Raw genomic sequence first — 16,873 nt, 5'->3', positions numbered from 1 at the left:
TCCTCTATTCCCATTTGCCTTTCTCTCCCAGCCAACCGGATCAATGACAAAAAAATCTCTTTGCGGCGTTGACACTGTGGGGGTTGCACCCTTGCCCCATTATTATACTCTGTTCTTAGAAAACGAGCAAAATGTGAGGAGCTCTTAAGAAACACACACTTTTTCCGGAAAATATGGTGTTTGCGCCGTGTTCATCAGGTTCAGGGAATACGATTTGATGACGTAGCCAAAAGGTCGGAAGTTTGGAGCTCTGAAAAAGTTGGTTACAGTAATCCTATGGTTCTGAAAGCGCTCAGAAACTATAAAACAAAAATAGAGCTTCATTTTTATAGTTGACAGCTGATTCCAATAATTCCTGACTGGAGAGATAGGCCAGATTTTTGTACTTGGCGGGTTTCGAACGGTATATCTCATTTTAATGAATTCGTACTAAAAAGTTGTCAACTATTAAAATGAAGCCATTTTCTTGTTGTATATTCTCTGAAAATTTCAGAATGCTCCGACAAAGTTGACACTAGTTTTGAAAGCGTGAAACTTTGCTCTTTGCACTAAAAATCGAAACTACCTGTAATTGAACTTTGAGGTCAATTATCTCGGCTCCTATTAAAGATATCAAAAACCTGTCAGCTGATAAAATATTACTGTTATTATGATAAACATTTTATCAGGTAACAAAATTTTGATATCTTCCAAAGGAACCGAGCTATAAGGCGCCGTAGGAGTAGGAAGGAAGTACGAAATGCGATTCGATGACGTAGTCGGAAGTTGCGAAGTTTTGGAATCGCTCATAACTCGGCTCCTACAAAAGATATTGAAAGTTTGTCAACTGGTAACTTTGAGTCCATATATCTCGGTTCTTGTAAAAGTTATCAAAAATGTGTCAACTGATAAAATGTTTATCATATCATCAGCAATATTTTATCAGTTGACAGATTTGCGATAGCTATTATAGGAGCCGAGATAATTGAGCCCAAAGTTTATAGCTGAATGGAAGCGTTTTTTTAAAATTGTTTCTTTACATCGGAAATTCTGGAACTTGAGAATGGCCGAAAAAGCCAAAAAATCTGGAATTCCAGATATTCGAAGTTCCAAAAATGTTATGAAATTCTAAAAATCCAGAAATCCAAAATTTTCAAAAATCCCTAAAAATCCTGGAAATCTTGGATTTTTGAAAAAATACACAGCATCTTGTAGTTCTTGAGTTTGTCTATTATATCTATTTCATTTGGTTCAAAAATATTGATTTTCACCAAAGTTAACGGTCTTCCCGTCTTTGGTCCGTTTTTGGTCCGTTTTTGGTCCGTTTTTGGTCCGTTTGCAAGTATCGTCAACTTTGAGCTCAATTATCTTAGCTGCCATTAAAGTTATCAAAAATCTACAACTGATAAAATGTTTATCATAATATCAGTAATATTTTATCAAAAACGGGAAGACTCTTAACTTCCTTTAAAATCAATATTTTTGAACCAAATAACATGGATATGCTTATCATAATATCACTAACATTTTATCAGTTGACACATTTTTGATATCTCTTCTAGGAGCCGAGATAATCGAGCTCAAAGTAAGAGTACTCCATCGTTTGGCAGCCGGCGCCAACCGAGCAGCGCGGCTCAACAACTCCTTAATTTAAGCTCAATTATCTCGGCTCCCGTCACAGCTATCAAAATTTTGCTAACTACTAAAATGTTTATCGTAATATCAGCTTCATTTTATCAGTCGGGCACTTTTCGATATCTTTCACAGGAATTGAGATAATTGAGCTCAATTAGGGGTACTCAATCGGTTGGCAGCCGGCGCCAGCGGACGAGTAGCGACTCAACGACGCTTAAATTTTCAAGATCCATTATCTCAGTCGACCGCTATCAAAAAGTTGTCAACTGATGAAATGCTTATCATAATATCACTAACATTTTATCAGTTCACAAAATTTCCATATCTCTTCTAGAAACCGAGATAATTGAGTTCAAAATGTTCTAGTCCAAACTACACAATCCATATCACCACTCCTTTGTTTTATCAGTCAACACATTCCATCCAACATCATGAAACTCGCGCGGAGCAACAAAAAAAAACTTCCGGATTTCATATTTTATTTGATAATCCCTAGGGGTGCATCGGCACCGGTATTGATGCGCCAGGATTATCATCCCGGAAATCGCTGATAAGAGATGGCATATCAATGTCTGTGTGTACCCTTTCTTTCTCTCTCTCTCTCTCTCTCTCTTTTTGCTCTACTTGGGGGCTCTGAACCGGTCAAAATGATGGTCAGAGGAGGAGGAGGAAAAATGTGTTTGCCCGCCGCGCGCGATTTTTTTTCTCAATATCTCTCTCACTCTCACTATGTGTAAGACAAAATGTTTGCTAGTGTGAGGAAGAAAAGACAAAGGAATTTTTTGGAGGAGCGCGTCTTTTGGGAGAGGACAGGGACAAAAAATGCAGGGAGCAAGTGCAAAAGGGTAGCAGCAAAACGAGGGCTCCCAAATTTTGAAAAGGTCTAAGGAAAGCGCGCTAGGCGCACCAGCCAGACGTTTGAAGCGCCGGAGGCGCGCCAAACAGGCTGGTTCGGATAAAAACCCGAAAATCGGAAAATTCAATTTTTTTTTGAAAATCGGTAAATTCCAAAAAAATCTTAAAAATTCCAAAAATCGGAAAAACTCGAAAATTCAATTTTTTGAATGTTCCAAAAAATCTGAAAAATTGGAAAAAACTCAAGAAAAACCCCTCAGAAATTCTAAAAACTCCAAAAATTTCTTAAAAATTCGGAAAAAATAGAGAATTCGAAATTTCTGGAAAATCCCAGCTCAACCATCTGGATCAAGCATATAGAGATGCATAGCTGAAACATCTTTCACTATTATTCAGAGAAATACTATATTATAAAAGAAACCGGCAGGCCACAATTTTCGGATGATGATGATCATAATATAAAACACACGGAGAGTTGTAAAACAACTGAGATATGGTGAGGCAGTGGGAGGCAGTGGAGACGGGGAAATTTGATTTTTGGTGGAAAAAGGCCAAAAAAAAAGGGGGATATTGTACTGGGAAAAAGGGGTACCAATAAAAAAAATATTTATAAAAAAAAATTCTAGAAAAATCTAGAAATCCGGCACTTTCAGCATGCTCCAAGTCGCCATTTTTCGGCCTTCCACGACACGTGGCGCGATTTTGACAATGGTTTTTTCGACGGCTTCTGAAATAGGTCATGAATATACTCATTTGAAAGCTTGGAACGCGCCAAATTCAAAAATCTAGGTTACACAAGAAATTGATGAAAATTGACAGAGTTACGGTCAAATTTTCTCGATGGCCTAACTTTTCAATAACGCATTTTCTAGGCCATCACATCCTTCCTTACCAAGTCTCGGTACGAATTTGTGGTGTTGTTCGCAACCGACAAATATTTGAATATATTTCGAGAGCTCCCGGGATTCGGCGTCCGAAACGTCGCGGCCATCAGAAATGAGTTCGTAGCACATTGTGGTGAGCTGAAAAAATGAAATTTCGGAGAATTACTGTAAAACCTGGAATAGAAGGGCCCCCCCCCCCCTAACATTCAACTTTGAGCCAATTTATCTAGATTCCTGTCAAAGATGTCAAAAAGTGGGCAACTGATAAATTGTTTATCATCATATCACAAACAGTTTATCAATTGGCACATTTTTGATACCTCTTATAGGAGCCGAGATAATTGAGCCCTCAAAATTGACAGTGTGGGGGCCCTTTTATTACAGGTTTTACGGTACTGTAGAAATTTTTTTGGGACAATTTTTAGTCAATTTCAGTGATTTTCCAACAAATAAAATAGTGAAAATTCAGGAATCTCGATTTCCATTTTTGACGTTCTTCGGAATTTAAAAAAAAGCTGAAATTTCAGATCTTTCTGGGACTCCAAAAATTGAAAATATTAAGGATTACTGTAGAAAACTTCCTTTCTTGGAGTTTTTGTTGCCGTTAAAAAGCTCAATTTTTGAAATTTTCGAAATTCAAAAAACGTTGCGGTTTCAGCATTTTCAGAACCAAAAATCACATTTTTAGCTCCCTTTCCCCCCATATTCCCCCTACGAACCATCTGGAAAAGTGTCATTCTCGCAATGAGAAGTCTCAACTTCGGCAGCACTGCTCCAACGAGTCCCGACTTGAAATTCTCCTGCACATGCTCCAAACCACGTCTCATCTCGTCGACGACTCTCGAGAACGGCGAATCTGTATTATTCATCCGCTGCAACATCTGATCAACGTTCGGAGGGATGTTCTTCCGTTTGTACGTTTGAAACTTCGACGATGTCGATATTAAACGAGCCATCGCCCCATAGCAGCTTGCCACGTCGCACAGGAACGCGAGTCGCCACTTTTGATCGGCTTTTCCGCGGAACGTGTCTCCGGTACCGCGGAATTTGGCGATGTGGTGTCGGAATATGCCCATGTATCGATAGAAATCATTTGACAAGTTGGTCGGCTGAATCTGTGTCATTTGATCTAGGGTGGCTGTGCATATTTCAATGAGTCGGGTGTCGTACGTCGAGTGATGGATGCTGCTCGCGCGGGCACGCACTTTTTTCTGGAAAAAGAGCGCTGATTTAGCGGATTTTAGTTTCCGATTTCAATTTTTAGGACATGACCTAGATTTTCAAAATTAGGCAATGACCTAGATTTTCAAAAATTAGACCATGACCTAGATTTCCAAAATTAGGTCATGACCTAGATTTTCAAAAATTAGACCATGACCTAGATTTCCAAAATTAGGTCATGACCTAAATTTCAAAATTAGGTCAAGACCTAAATTTCAAAATTAGGTCATGACCTAGATTTCCAAAATTAGGTCATGACCTGGTTTTCAATTTTTAGGTCATGACCTAGATTTCTTTTGGAAGGACAATTTTAGACTTTTCAGTCATTTCCAACCAAATTTCCAGTCAATTTTCATCAATTTTAAATACTTTTTGAAACCGTATTTTGAAGATTTTTAGCTCCTCACCATGTTCTCCTCCAACCAGATTTTCTTATGATATTTCGCGTATCGATGAACTCCATTTAGTGGTCCGCCGCATCCCGGATAGCAGCACGTCAGATATTTTCCTTGGTCCTTCAGCGCTTTGACATGCTCGTCGAGCACTTCCACCGCGTGAACGTGACTGCATTTTGGCACATGAATCAGACGATGAACGCGTTGCGGTGAAGCGCCGGCGACGGCTTTTGTGTAGAGTTGGCGGGTGCACGTGCCGCAGATTTCTGAAAGAATTTCGGATCGTTTTGGAGATTCTAGGAGAATTTGAGTCATATTCTCCGATTTTCGCGGTTTTGATGAATTTTTTCAAGCTAAAAATTTTCCTGAATTTTCGGAAAAAATTTCAAATTTCAGATGAGAAATCCGGCAAAATTTTTGGTGTTTTCCAGACACATTTTCAGCCAAAAATGATGATTTTAGAGGTAAAATTTCGAAATTTTGCTGAAATGTCAATTTAGATGGGGTTTTTTGTGGGATTTCGCGACCAATTTAGGATACAATTTTCAATCAATTTCAGCGATTCTCTCTTTTCACTTTCAAAAACTCAATTTAGACATTTTGTGAAATTTGAAAAACGCTGAAATTTCAAAATTTCAGATAAGAAATTAGCCATCTTTAGCGTTTTTTAGACGAATTTTCAGCCAAAATTGATGATTTTTTGAGTCGTTTCTAGGCGATTCTATTGATTATAGCCAACATTAAAAAAAACTCACTCGGACAAACTTCTCCACACAATCCCAAACAAGCATGTCCGCAAGCTAATTTCTCAGCACACGGCTCGTTGCACGTCTTCACATCGCACTCCTCATAGCACCGTCTCGTACAGCTTCGGTGAGCACATCGATTCGAGCAATTCTGAACACAGAGGGCGCAAATCGTGCTGCACTCCCGGCCGAAATCCGCGACACCTCCTCCGCAACTCTGATGCTCGCAGCGATTTTTACAGAGTGATTTGCACGGAGCACACGGTTCACTGCACTTGCCCATACACGAATGGCCACAGTCCAGAGTGACGGGACATCTCTGCTGACACAGATGGTTTTTGGTGGTGAAGCATGTTCCACAGAGGTTTCCGCAAATGTGACCACATTCGGCGATGGTTTCTGGGCACGGACGAGTGCATTCGACGGTGGAGGGGGGTTTGTTGCATTCGATCAGCTCGAAATGACCACATGGACTCAGCATTTTTGTCTCTATTTGCTGAAAAATTGTGAGATTTAGACTTCAAATCTTGGGAGGAGACTGAAAGAAATAACCATTTCCAGCCACTTTTTTACCTTGCACACAACGAGATCCAGCCGATTCGGGTCATAATTACAGCACTTGACGTCCTGTTGATGTTTGCACGACAGTGTCACTTTGACCGGCTCCTGACACTCCACAGTGCACGGCTGTCCACATAACTCGGCACACTGATGTTGGCAAGTGAGCATTCGATTCTCGCAACGCTGGTTACAACTGAAATCCGGTTCGCCTGCCGTCAGCTCCGCGCACTTCATTGGCTTCTTGTGGCTGCATTCGAGGTCGAGAAGGACGAGCTCTTGGCAGGCGGCTGACGTGATGCACGGCTCACCGCAACGATTCGAGCATTTGTGGTGGCACGACATGACGTGTTTGTTGCATCTGGAAGAGGAAACGATGGTAGACATGATGGCCTAACTTTTGCAGTTGGAATTTTCTAGGCCATTACGTTCAAATGGTCTAGAAATGGCCTAACCCGCTCCTTGTGTGATTTTGGGCCATTTTAACATAGTGGCCAAATTTTTGCAAGTTGCGTTGAGTTTTCTAGGCCATTATGTCAAAATGGCCTAGAAACGGCCCAACATGCCTCTAGTGTTTTTCCGGATCATTTTAGCACGGTGGCCTAACTTTCGAAAATTGAATTTTCTAGGCCATTATGTCAAAATGGCCTAGAAACGGCCGAGCATGCCCCTGGTGCGTTTTTGGGCCATTTTAACACAGTGTGGCCAAACTTTTGCAAGTTGGGTTTCCTAGGCGACCATCTTGTTGGTCTACATCTGGCCTAACATTCACCTAGGGTATTTTCTAGGCCATTTTAACGTGGTGGCCTAGAAAATCCAACTTGAAAAAGTTGGGCCACCATGCTAAAATGGATTAGAAATGACTTGAAATGCCCCTAGTGTTTTTACAGATCATTTTAGCACGGTGGCTTAACTTTTGCAAGTTGGGTTTTCTAGGCCATTATGTCAAAATGACTTAGAAATGACTTAACTTGCTCATTGTGTGTATCNTGCGTCATTTAGGACCAAATTTTCAATATTTTCGAATAAAAAGAACTAACTTCTGATCACAAGTCGCCGTGGCCACTCTACTGCACGGCGTCTCCACTTGATGTCCACAAGCCAGTCGAACGACGACCATATGCATACACTGTCCACAGTCCTCGTAGCACGCACGCATACATCTGTGCTGATATTCTGGATTCGGACATCGTCGTTCACACTGATATTCGCATCGTAGGTCGTGTTCAGAGTCGACGTTCGGATGGCATCGACGACGACAAATGTGGCCGCATGGCTTCTGAAGATCGCAGAGTTCGAGGCAACCGCCTTCTGGAGATAGACGATTGAAGTCGACGGGATCTTTGACGAGGGCGACGTTTCCGTGAGTAACGCATTTGATGGGGATTTCATAGGCGACGAGAGACTGAAAATGGTTTCTTTTTGTGGATTTTGAGCCAGTTTTAGAGGGGAGGGGGGGAGGAATGGCTCTTTTTACAGACAATTTCGGCCTTCAAAAAGCTCAAAAAATCAGCCTTAAAATGGCTGAAAATGAGCAGAAAATTCTGATTGCTCATGAATTCTAGCTTGTTTTAAGCTAAAAATGGAGTTTTTTGTCTGAAAATCGGCTTGAAAAATGGTCATATAAACCCCCCTCCCCCCGACTCTAAAATTCATGAAAATTGACTGAAAATCGCATTTTTAAGGTCAAAAATTGAGGTACAAAACTCTCGGTCTATGTGTCCGCGTGTCCAGACTTTCTGGGGGCATTTCGGACTATTTTTGGCTCATTCTAAGCCTGTTATAAGCCAATTTCTCACCTGTTGATCCAGATTCGAGTTGACCAAATTGTTCCAGAGCCGTCCGGCTTTCGACGATACGCCGCGTTTCCGATGACATACATTCCGTGCTGAGCACGTGTCAAAGCCACACAGATTCGATTGGGGACGGCCAGAAATCCGATTCCAGTGTTCTCCGGAACGCCACGATGCGAACGAACCAACGAGACGATGACCACTTTTCCTTCGCGACCCTGGAAAGGAGGGAAAATTAGAATTTCTGGGGGTCATCTGGCATTATGACGACTTGGAGCTACTACTTGGAGCCAGTTTTCAATCATTTTCCACCCGGTAAAAAATGTACCTGAAAACTATCCACAGTGTGTACTGGAATCTGTCCTTGCTCGTATTGTTGTTGTGGTCCGACGAACATTCCCGGAAATTCTCGTGTCATGAAGTTTCGCTGAGCGGCGTACGTCGTCAGAACGACGATATCCCGATGGGTGTAGCTTTGTTTGAGAAGGTGTCGCACGAGGGATACGGTCATCGCGACTTCTTGGGTGTTGTACCACGAGATGCCGTCGGGCGACTGTTCTTTGCCTTTGTGCGACCACATGAACAGATTCGTGGCCATTCCTTCGACTGGCGGGTAGTGGAAGACGTTGTCGGCATCGATGACGCTGGAAAAATAGGAATTTTAGATTAGTTTCAGCGAATTTAGGGTCATTCTCTGTAGAATTGCAACATAGTTTTGCGCAATTGTGGGTTTTCCGCCTATTACCAGCGAGTTTTGAGCTTTTTAGATCAATTTCTAGGCATTTCAGGACAATTTATAGGCTGTTAGACCACTTTTTCGGCATTTTAGGACGATTTCTAAGCTTTTTTAGGTCACTTTCAAGCATTTTTCGGGTCAATTTTTATGCTTTTCAGGCCGATTTTCAGGAATTTCAGGACAACTTCTAGGCATTTTAGGTCAATTTTTCGGCATTTCAGTTTAATTTCTACGCTTTTTAGGTCAATTTATAGGCATTTCAGGTCAATTACTAGGCTTTAGTTCAGTTTCAAGGCTTTTCAGATCAATTTTTGGCTTTTTAAGGTCAATTTTTAGGCACTTCAGGTCGATTTCTAGGTATTTAAGGACAATTTCTAGGCGTTTAGGCCACTTAATCGGCATTTTAGGTTAATTTCTATGCTTTTAAGACAATTTCTAGGCATTTCAGGTTAATTTCTAGGCTTTTTAGGTCAATCTTTAGACTTTTTAGGTCAAATTCTGCATTATGGGCCATTTTTTAAGCTTTTAAAGACAATTTCCAGGCTTTTAAAGACAATTTCTTGGAATTTTAGGCCGCCAATTTCTAGGCATTTTAGAGCAGTTTTTAAGCTTTTTTGAACTATTTTTTGAAGAATTTTGAGGCTGAGCAATCCCTCCACTTTTCAATTAAAAAAACTCACTTATCATAGAACGCTGGCTTCACAATCACATCCGAAATCAACGGATTCATGCGATGCTGTTCTCTCAATTGCGAATACGGTAGCGCTCGTTCGACCAACCGCTCGAACATTGAAATCTTCATTCCGTACTCTTCGGCCAACTCGTGAACAGCTGGATTCGGTTGGAGCTGCTTGTGATCACCAATCATTACACAGTGCTCGACACTCGAAATCATTGCTGATAGAATATGGGCTTCGAGAACTTCTGCGGCCTCCTCGACGATCAGAATCCGTGGTTGGACCTGCTCGAGTTGCGGGCGAAGACGTGAGCATCCGGTGGTGGTGCATCCAACGATCATTGGCATTTTCATGATTTCCGCGTCGATTCGAGCGTTGGCTTTGATGAAGCGTTGGCAGGCGGCGCGGTACTCGCGCATCTGTTCCGGAAGATTCAGGCAGACGTATTTTCGCTGAAAAAATGCCTTTTTGGAGCTTTCTAGGTCGTAAATCTTGAATTTCCAGGTGGAAATTAGTGATTTTTCAGCTCAAAATTGGGATTTTTCAAGCCATAATCTAGGTGATAAATCTGGAATTTTTGGACTCGGAATTCAGAATTTTCGGGTCAGGATCTGGAATTTTGGGGGTACAAATCTAGATTTTCTGACTCTAATCAGCAACTCTTGGGTCAAAATCTGGAATTTCTGCGCAGAAATTTAGCTGAAATTGCATTTTTCGAACTTGTAGGCCATGAAATTGCATTTTTTTAAATTTTCTAGCTCATAAATCTGGAATTTTTGAACACAGGATCATAATTTTCTGGGAAAAATCTAGATTTTTCCAGACCAATTTAGTGATTTTTGAGCTCAAAATTTGAACTTTTCGAATCAAAATCTAGGTCACAAGTTTCGAAATTCTGGAAATCGAAATTTTGACTCAAGATTCAGAATTTTCAGGTGGAAATCCCGGTATTTCTAGGTATAAGGCTAGTTTTTTCCAGACGAAATTAGTCATTTTTTCAGCTTAAAATTAGGATTTTTTGGATCATAATCTAGGTTATAAATTAAGAATTTCAAGGTTCATAATCTCGACTTTTCTAGACGAATTCAGTGATTCTAGGTCATAAATCTGGTATTTTTGGACTCGGAATTCAGAACTTCTGGGTCAAAATCTGGATTTTCTGAGTACACATTTAGCTAAAGAAGGCGTTTTTGGAACTTTCTAGGTCATAAATCTTGAATTCTTAACTAAAAATCTTGAATTTTTGGACATAAGGCTAGATTTTTCTAGACGAAATTAGTGATTCTAGGTCATAAATGTGGTATTTTTGGACTCAGAAATCATAACTTTCGGGAGAAATCCCGGAATTTTTAGGTACAAATTTAGATTTTCAGCCCAAAATTCAAATTTTTCAAATCAAAAAAATCCTCACCACTTCCTCACACCAATGCATATACAACGCCCATCGTTTGGGTCGTGTCAGACTGAAGATGTACTTGACGTCGTTCAACTCGTGATACGTTAGCGGTTCTGTTCCGTGAATCATTGATTTCACCTCGTGCAGCAGTTCGCATATCGTGTTGTCGACCGTATCGTTGCGATTCTTCATCCGGACACCCATTAGTGGGACGACTTCGGGGGTTTTGTCTGGAGCAATGATCCATGGCTCCTTGGTGTGGTATTCGTCGAGATTGCAGGCGTTCGCCATGTTCAGCACTTGTTTTCCGGAACATTCGAGCTGGAAAATGAATTTCAGGCCTTGTTCTAGATATTCTAGATCGATTTTTAGCTAGTTTTGAACCCAAAACTCACATTCATCTTCTTGAAAATCTTATCCAACATCTTCTCATCATCCAACTCTCCATCCTCATCGTCATCATCATCCTCTACCGTCATAAATTGTTTATCCTCGTCTTCCGAGTCTTCTGCCGCTCCTGCATTCTGGAATCGATTCTGCTTCGCCTTATTGCTCTGCGTTCGTGTCGCTTTTCCAAAATCTCGATCCAGAAGCCAACAGGCGAGAGCTTCGTCTGCGTTCAGCGATTTATCATTGCTATCGACGTGTTCTATGGCAAAGGCGTGAATTTCGTCTTGGTAGCTGGGCTTCATGGCTCGTTGGAGGATGTTGAAGGAGAGGAATTGTCTGGAAAAATGTATTTTCTAGACGAAACATCGGATATCACCTCAAAGCCTGTAATAGAAAGACCCTCTGACTTTCAACTTTCAGCCAATTCTCTGTTCCAATGAAAGACATCAAAAATCTGTCAACTGATAAATTGATTATCATGATGTCCAATATTTTATGATATAATTTTTATCAGTTGACGAATTGCTGATATCTCTTACAGGAACCGATATATTGAGCACAAACTTGACAGCAGTGTGGGAGCCCTTCTATTACAGGTTTCACGGAATTTCCACTCTATAATTTCTAGTTTAGCATTATCACCTTCTCGACGTGAACAACGTATAACTGGCGATCGCCAATTGCTCAGCCTTTTTCCGCTTCTGTGCTCCAGTCTTGTTGAGCTCCGAAATATGCCCATCGGCCACCGAACCTCTGTACTGATCGTAGACGTCGAAACGAAGCACTTTTTGACGCTTCAGATAGTCCGATTCGCACTTCATACCGTAACGAATCATCTTCGGTTTGCCATCGTCTCGTGATAGATCCTCGTCGTCTGGAAAATTGTAAATTCTTGACCTACATTTTTAGCTATTTTTCCGAGAATTTCAAAGCGATTCTTAGCCAGTTTGAAGCTCGAAAATCCGTTTTTGGTGATTTTTGAAAAATCGTTCCATTTTCTGGAAACTTCTGGAAGGGATTTTTTTGAAAATTCCCGCCAAAACTTTAATTTTTCATTAATTTTTCTGCAAAATTTTCCGATCTTTTTTTTTTAGAATTTTCAGCTATTTCTGAGACTTTTTTTCTCGATTTCTAGAAAATTTTTTGTCGCGAAGGTTACTGTAGATTGCTGTAGAAATCGACGTGATTGTAATTACAAGAAAAACTACAGTAGTCTACAGTAATCTTCCCGAACACAGTTTCATAAAATTTCAGACAAAAAATCGGGGTTTTTTTTCAAAAATTTTCGGAGATTTCAGTTTTGGCGGGAATTCAAAAAAAGGCATCCAGAATCTTCTAGAAGCGATTTTAGCCATAAATCTAGACATTTTTCTACGCATTTCAGCATATTAAACCTACCCAAAATCATCTGATGAATTCTCTCCAACAAATTGTCCAATCCTGAATTCGTGAAGCACACCACCAGAATCGGCGACGTGATCTTCCAGTGTCCCCGGTTGTGGAGCATCGTTTTGACGATTTGAACGCCAATGTGCGTTTTTCCAGTACCCGGTGGTCCTTGAATCAACGATAGCTCGTGTTTGAACGTGTTGCAGAAGGCGACACGCTGGCTTTCGTCCATGTTGGTCGGGTGGAAATCGTTGAGCAGTTTTGAGACTTTGTACCATTTTTGGTCGATTAGAATGTTGTCAGAGCCTGGAAAATATGAGGATTCTGTGTGAAATTAGGCGCAAAACTGGCTGGAATAGCCTTAAAACAGGCTAAAAATAGGCTCAAAATAGGCTGAAAATAGCCTTAAAATGGCCTAAAGATAGGCTTAAAATAGTCTTGAAATATGTTAAAAACAGACTGAAATGAGGTATACAAAATAGGCTGAAAAAGGCTTGAATTAGGTCTAAAATAGACTGAAATTAGGCTCAAAATGGCTAGTTTTGGCTCAAAATTGGCTTGAAAATGGCTGAAAAAAGGGCTGAGAAAAGGCTAAAGAGAATGCTGAGAATAGGCTTAAAATTTTTAAGTTAAAAATTGCTAGTTTTTGGTTCAAAATTGGCTTACAAATTTAGGTCTAAAATAGGCTTAAAATAGGCTCAAAATGGCTGATTTTAGACTAAAAATAGGCTTTAAAATGGCTTATTTTACCCCAAAATAGGCTTCTTTTTACTTTTTTCCAAATTTTGATTCTCAAAATGTGTACTATTTTCGAGTTTTGGCTGAAACAATTCTAGGCTGAAAGTCATTAATCTGACAATATGATGGACAGATTATGGAGCCTAAAATTGCTCATTTCTGGCAGATTTTTTGGAATCAGACTCTTACCTTTACTATCCACGGCAATGAACGGCCTAAAAATCGGCTCCTGCAACTGCAAATACTCCAAATCTTGCTCCTCCTTCGGTGGCACTTTTCTATTCATTATGTAGTAGTCATCGTCCTCTTCTAATCCACGTGGAATCGGTTTATCAGCCATGAGCCGTTTTGCCGCGGCTCTCGATCGCTTCTCATTGTAAATCCTCTCCAGACGACGTTCCTCCGCAATTTGCTCTTCAGACTTCTCAAATCGATGAAAATTGGGGCGATAGATCTCCTTTCGACCATGAACTAGGTATCGTTCGAACGGAATCGGTTTGAACGGACTCAAGGTCTTCAGTGCATTCAGAACATGCTCATAGGCTGGAAGATATGAAGTGGCCTCTGCCATCATATAGCTCTTGTCAGGCTGGAATGGAGCCGTCTCCTCGTGAACAGCCAGGTGTAATTGGCCTTTAGCTAGTACTGACGTCTGAACGTGTCCCAAATGGAAATCATCCACGAATCTATCGCAAGACAACATCACCAATCCAGACTCCTTCATCTCTCGATCGTTCTCCAGCAATTTGGAGATATCAAAACTCGATGGATGAATGATTCGCATCTCCCAGCCATCCTTATCAGTCACTTGTTTTCCATCCACTCTCTCGATATTTGTAATGGAAATGTCAGAATTCATGTTCTGTCCCTCTAGACGTCGTCCTTTGCATGTGCCATTCTTACGGTAGATGTCCAGACCGTCACGCATCGGACTGACGAGATCCTCGCGGAGAAGACGGAATTGAACGTCGAGGTAGTGATCGGCGGAGGTGTAGACGCCGAGTTCAACGATTCGACGGAGATACGGTTCGGAGGCGTTGACGTAGTCTTTGAGCGTCGGAACGGCGGTTAGGGTCTGGAAATTCGTTTTTTAACAAAAAAAGGGTCTGAAAACTCGAAAATCCAACTCAAAAATTGCAATTTTCAGGGCCAAATCAGTCGTTTATCATCATTTCGGACGTTTCAGGCTCAAATTTCTTGAAAAATCTCACTCGAAAATCCTCCGGCGGCTCCGTCTTCTCACTCTTCATCCACATTGGCTGATACTCTCCATCCATTTCGGTCTGCTGAACATACGGTTGACGTGGCTTGGCATCGACATCTATAGTTGGCAGATTATCCTCTTTTTCTTCCTTTTTAACGTCTTCTGAAGTCCCAACGGATTCTGGAGCCTCGTCGTCCGTCGTCGTCAAATCCAGATCTCCGTAGTCACTGTCGGCGCCACCGACTCGATGAAGCCCCAGCGGCTGTCCGTACGTCGGATCTTGTTCTCGTCGTTTCTGAAAGCGGATCGCTTGACGTCGGAGGAATTCCTCTTCGGAGATCGGCGGAGATGGAGTCATTCTTCTGGAGCGAGGTGGTGGGTTCTGGGATACTGGAGGTCTTCTATTTTCTGGAGATGGTTGTCTTCTGGATTCTGGACTTCCACAGCTTCTAGACTGAGAATCTTGGTATTCTGATCTTCTGGAATCGGGAGATGGCTGTCTTCCGAAGCTTCTGGATGTGGTGCCTGAAGGTTCTCCAAATCGTTGTGGCGCGTAGTCTTGGTTGTCTGGTCTTCTGGAATCTGGAAAAGGTTGTCTTCCGAAGCTTCTGGATGTGGTCCCTGAAGGATCTCCGAACCTTTGAGGTTCATCATCGTCGTATTCTGTTCTTCTAGAATCCATCTCTTGTCGTCCGAAACTTCTAGATGGACCTTCGTATCGCTGTGATGGATAATCTTCTTGTCGTCTCGATTCAGGAGATGGTGGTCTTCCGAAGCTTCTAGATGGAGGATTTCGGAATTCAGAATCTTGTCTTCTAGAATACGGTGATGGCTGTCGTCCGAAGCTTCTGGAGTCGTTTCCTGAAGGATCTCCGAATTGTTGTGATGTCATTTCCGGTCTTCTGGAATCCAGAGATGGTTGTCGTCCGAATGTTCGAGGTGCAGAATCATGATACTCTGGTCTTCGCGATTCTGGAGATTGTTGTCTCCCGAAGCTCCTCGATGCAAGATTTCTGGCTTCAGAATCATGATATTCTGGCCTTCTGGATTCTGGTGATGGTTGTCTTCCAAAGCTTCTGGATCCGGACGTCTCCGGCCCTCCGAAGCTTCTAGATTCAGAAGGGCCTTGACTTCCAAAGCTCTCCTAGGCTCCTCACGTTTCCTCGCCTCTTCCTCTTCCTGTGCCTTTCGAAAATTCTCGTCACGTCTTCTGTTATATGCCTCCAGATCCTCGGATCTCGTGTCGGCACGTCGTCTATCCACAAAATCCGTCTCGTCTTTCGAAGGTTCAGGATTCCTACGCGGTTGATCTCGAGCCGCCGTCTTCGCCGCATTGATCCACTTATCAATGTGAATCTGGAGGATCTTAAGATTGTCGAATTCGCGTTCAGTGACGCCAGCTCTCGCCATCTGGCCAAGATTCGTGGTGTCGTAGGATTCGATGAAGTTCAGCCAGCATTCGTTCTGAAAATTTGGGAATATTTTCATTCAAATACCTCCAAAAACTCACATAGCTCTCAATCGTCAGCATAAATCCATTCTGGAATCTTGCCGTATTGAAAAAGAGCATCATTATCTCAAAGACCAACGTCGTCGCCTGATAATTCCATTCTCCGGTGACAAACGGTCTGGCGAGCCATTTTTTGTGTAGTTTTTGCTCGAATTCACGATTGAATATCTCGGTGATAATCGTTTTGCTGTGTGATAACACTGATTTTTCTCTGGTGGAGACGGCGTAGTTGATGACGTGCAGAAGGTCCAAATTGTGCGCCAGATGGATGAATGGGTGGTTGAGACGGCCCATGAGCTTCTGGCAGTTCAGATCTCGGGACTGAAAGTTTTCAGAGTCCTTTTCAGCCGATTCCAGGTCGATTATTATGATTTTTAGAGTCAAAATCCCATATTTTCAATGCCAAAATTCATTATTTTAATGCCAAAATTCCATATTTTAGAGACAGAATTCCTGATTTTTTAAAGCCGAAAATCAGCATTTTAAAGCTAGAATTCCATTATTTTGAGCCAGAATGACATATTTGTAGAGCCAAAAATCCGCATTTTGGAGCCGAAATTCCATATTTTTAGAGCTGAATTCCCATATTTTTGAGCCGGAAATCAATATTTTAGTGCAGAAAATTCCAAATTTTTTGAGCCAAAATTCTACTTTTTCATGCCAAAATCACATATTTTTAGACCCGAAAATTAGTATTCCTGAGGCAAGATTACGTATTTTAGGTCATAATTCCGTATTTTTGAAACCGAATATCCGTATTTTTTAAA

At 41.5% G+C, this 16,873-nt stretch overlaps 1 protein-coding gene across 1 annotated transcript; it reads right to left on the bottom strand.

Moving 5' to 3' along the window:
• Positions 1–3,380: 3,380 nt before the first annotated feature.
• CBG00906 lies at positions 3,381–16,427 on the bottom strand (the record flags this gene model as incomplete). Its single annotated transcript, XM_002629640.1, is given in 18 exon segments — positions 3,381–3,491; positions 4,073–4,564; positions 4,982–5,235; positions 5,725–6,211; positions 6,289–6,634; positions 7,314–7,678; positions 8,073–8,126; positions 8,129–8,284; positions 8,395–8,710; positions 9,483–9,931; positions 10,891–11,196; positions 11,271–11,601; positions 11,908–12,139; positions 12,664–12,960; positions 13,582–14,467; positions 14,604–15,178; positions 15,898–16,060; positions 16,107–16,427. Coding segments are annotated over 18 exon segments (6,141 nt in total), but the record flags the coding sequence as incomplete, so codon positions are not given.
• Between the last annotated feature and the right edge of the window lie 446 nt (positions 16,428–16,873).

The sequence above is a fragment of the Caenorhabditis briggsae genome (assembly GCF_000004555.2).
Source record: "Caenorhabditis briggsae complete genome, chrII, whole genome shotgun sequence".
Classification (NCBI taxonomy): Eukaryota; Metazoa; Nematoda; class Chromadorea; order Rhabditida; family Rhabditidae; genus Caenorhabditis; species Caenorhabditis briggsae.
The sequence above is the reverse complement of the archived record's forward strand: the minus strand, read 5'-3'. Positions and strand labels throughout refer to the sequence as shown.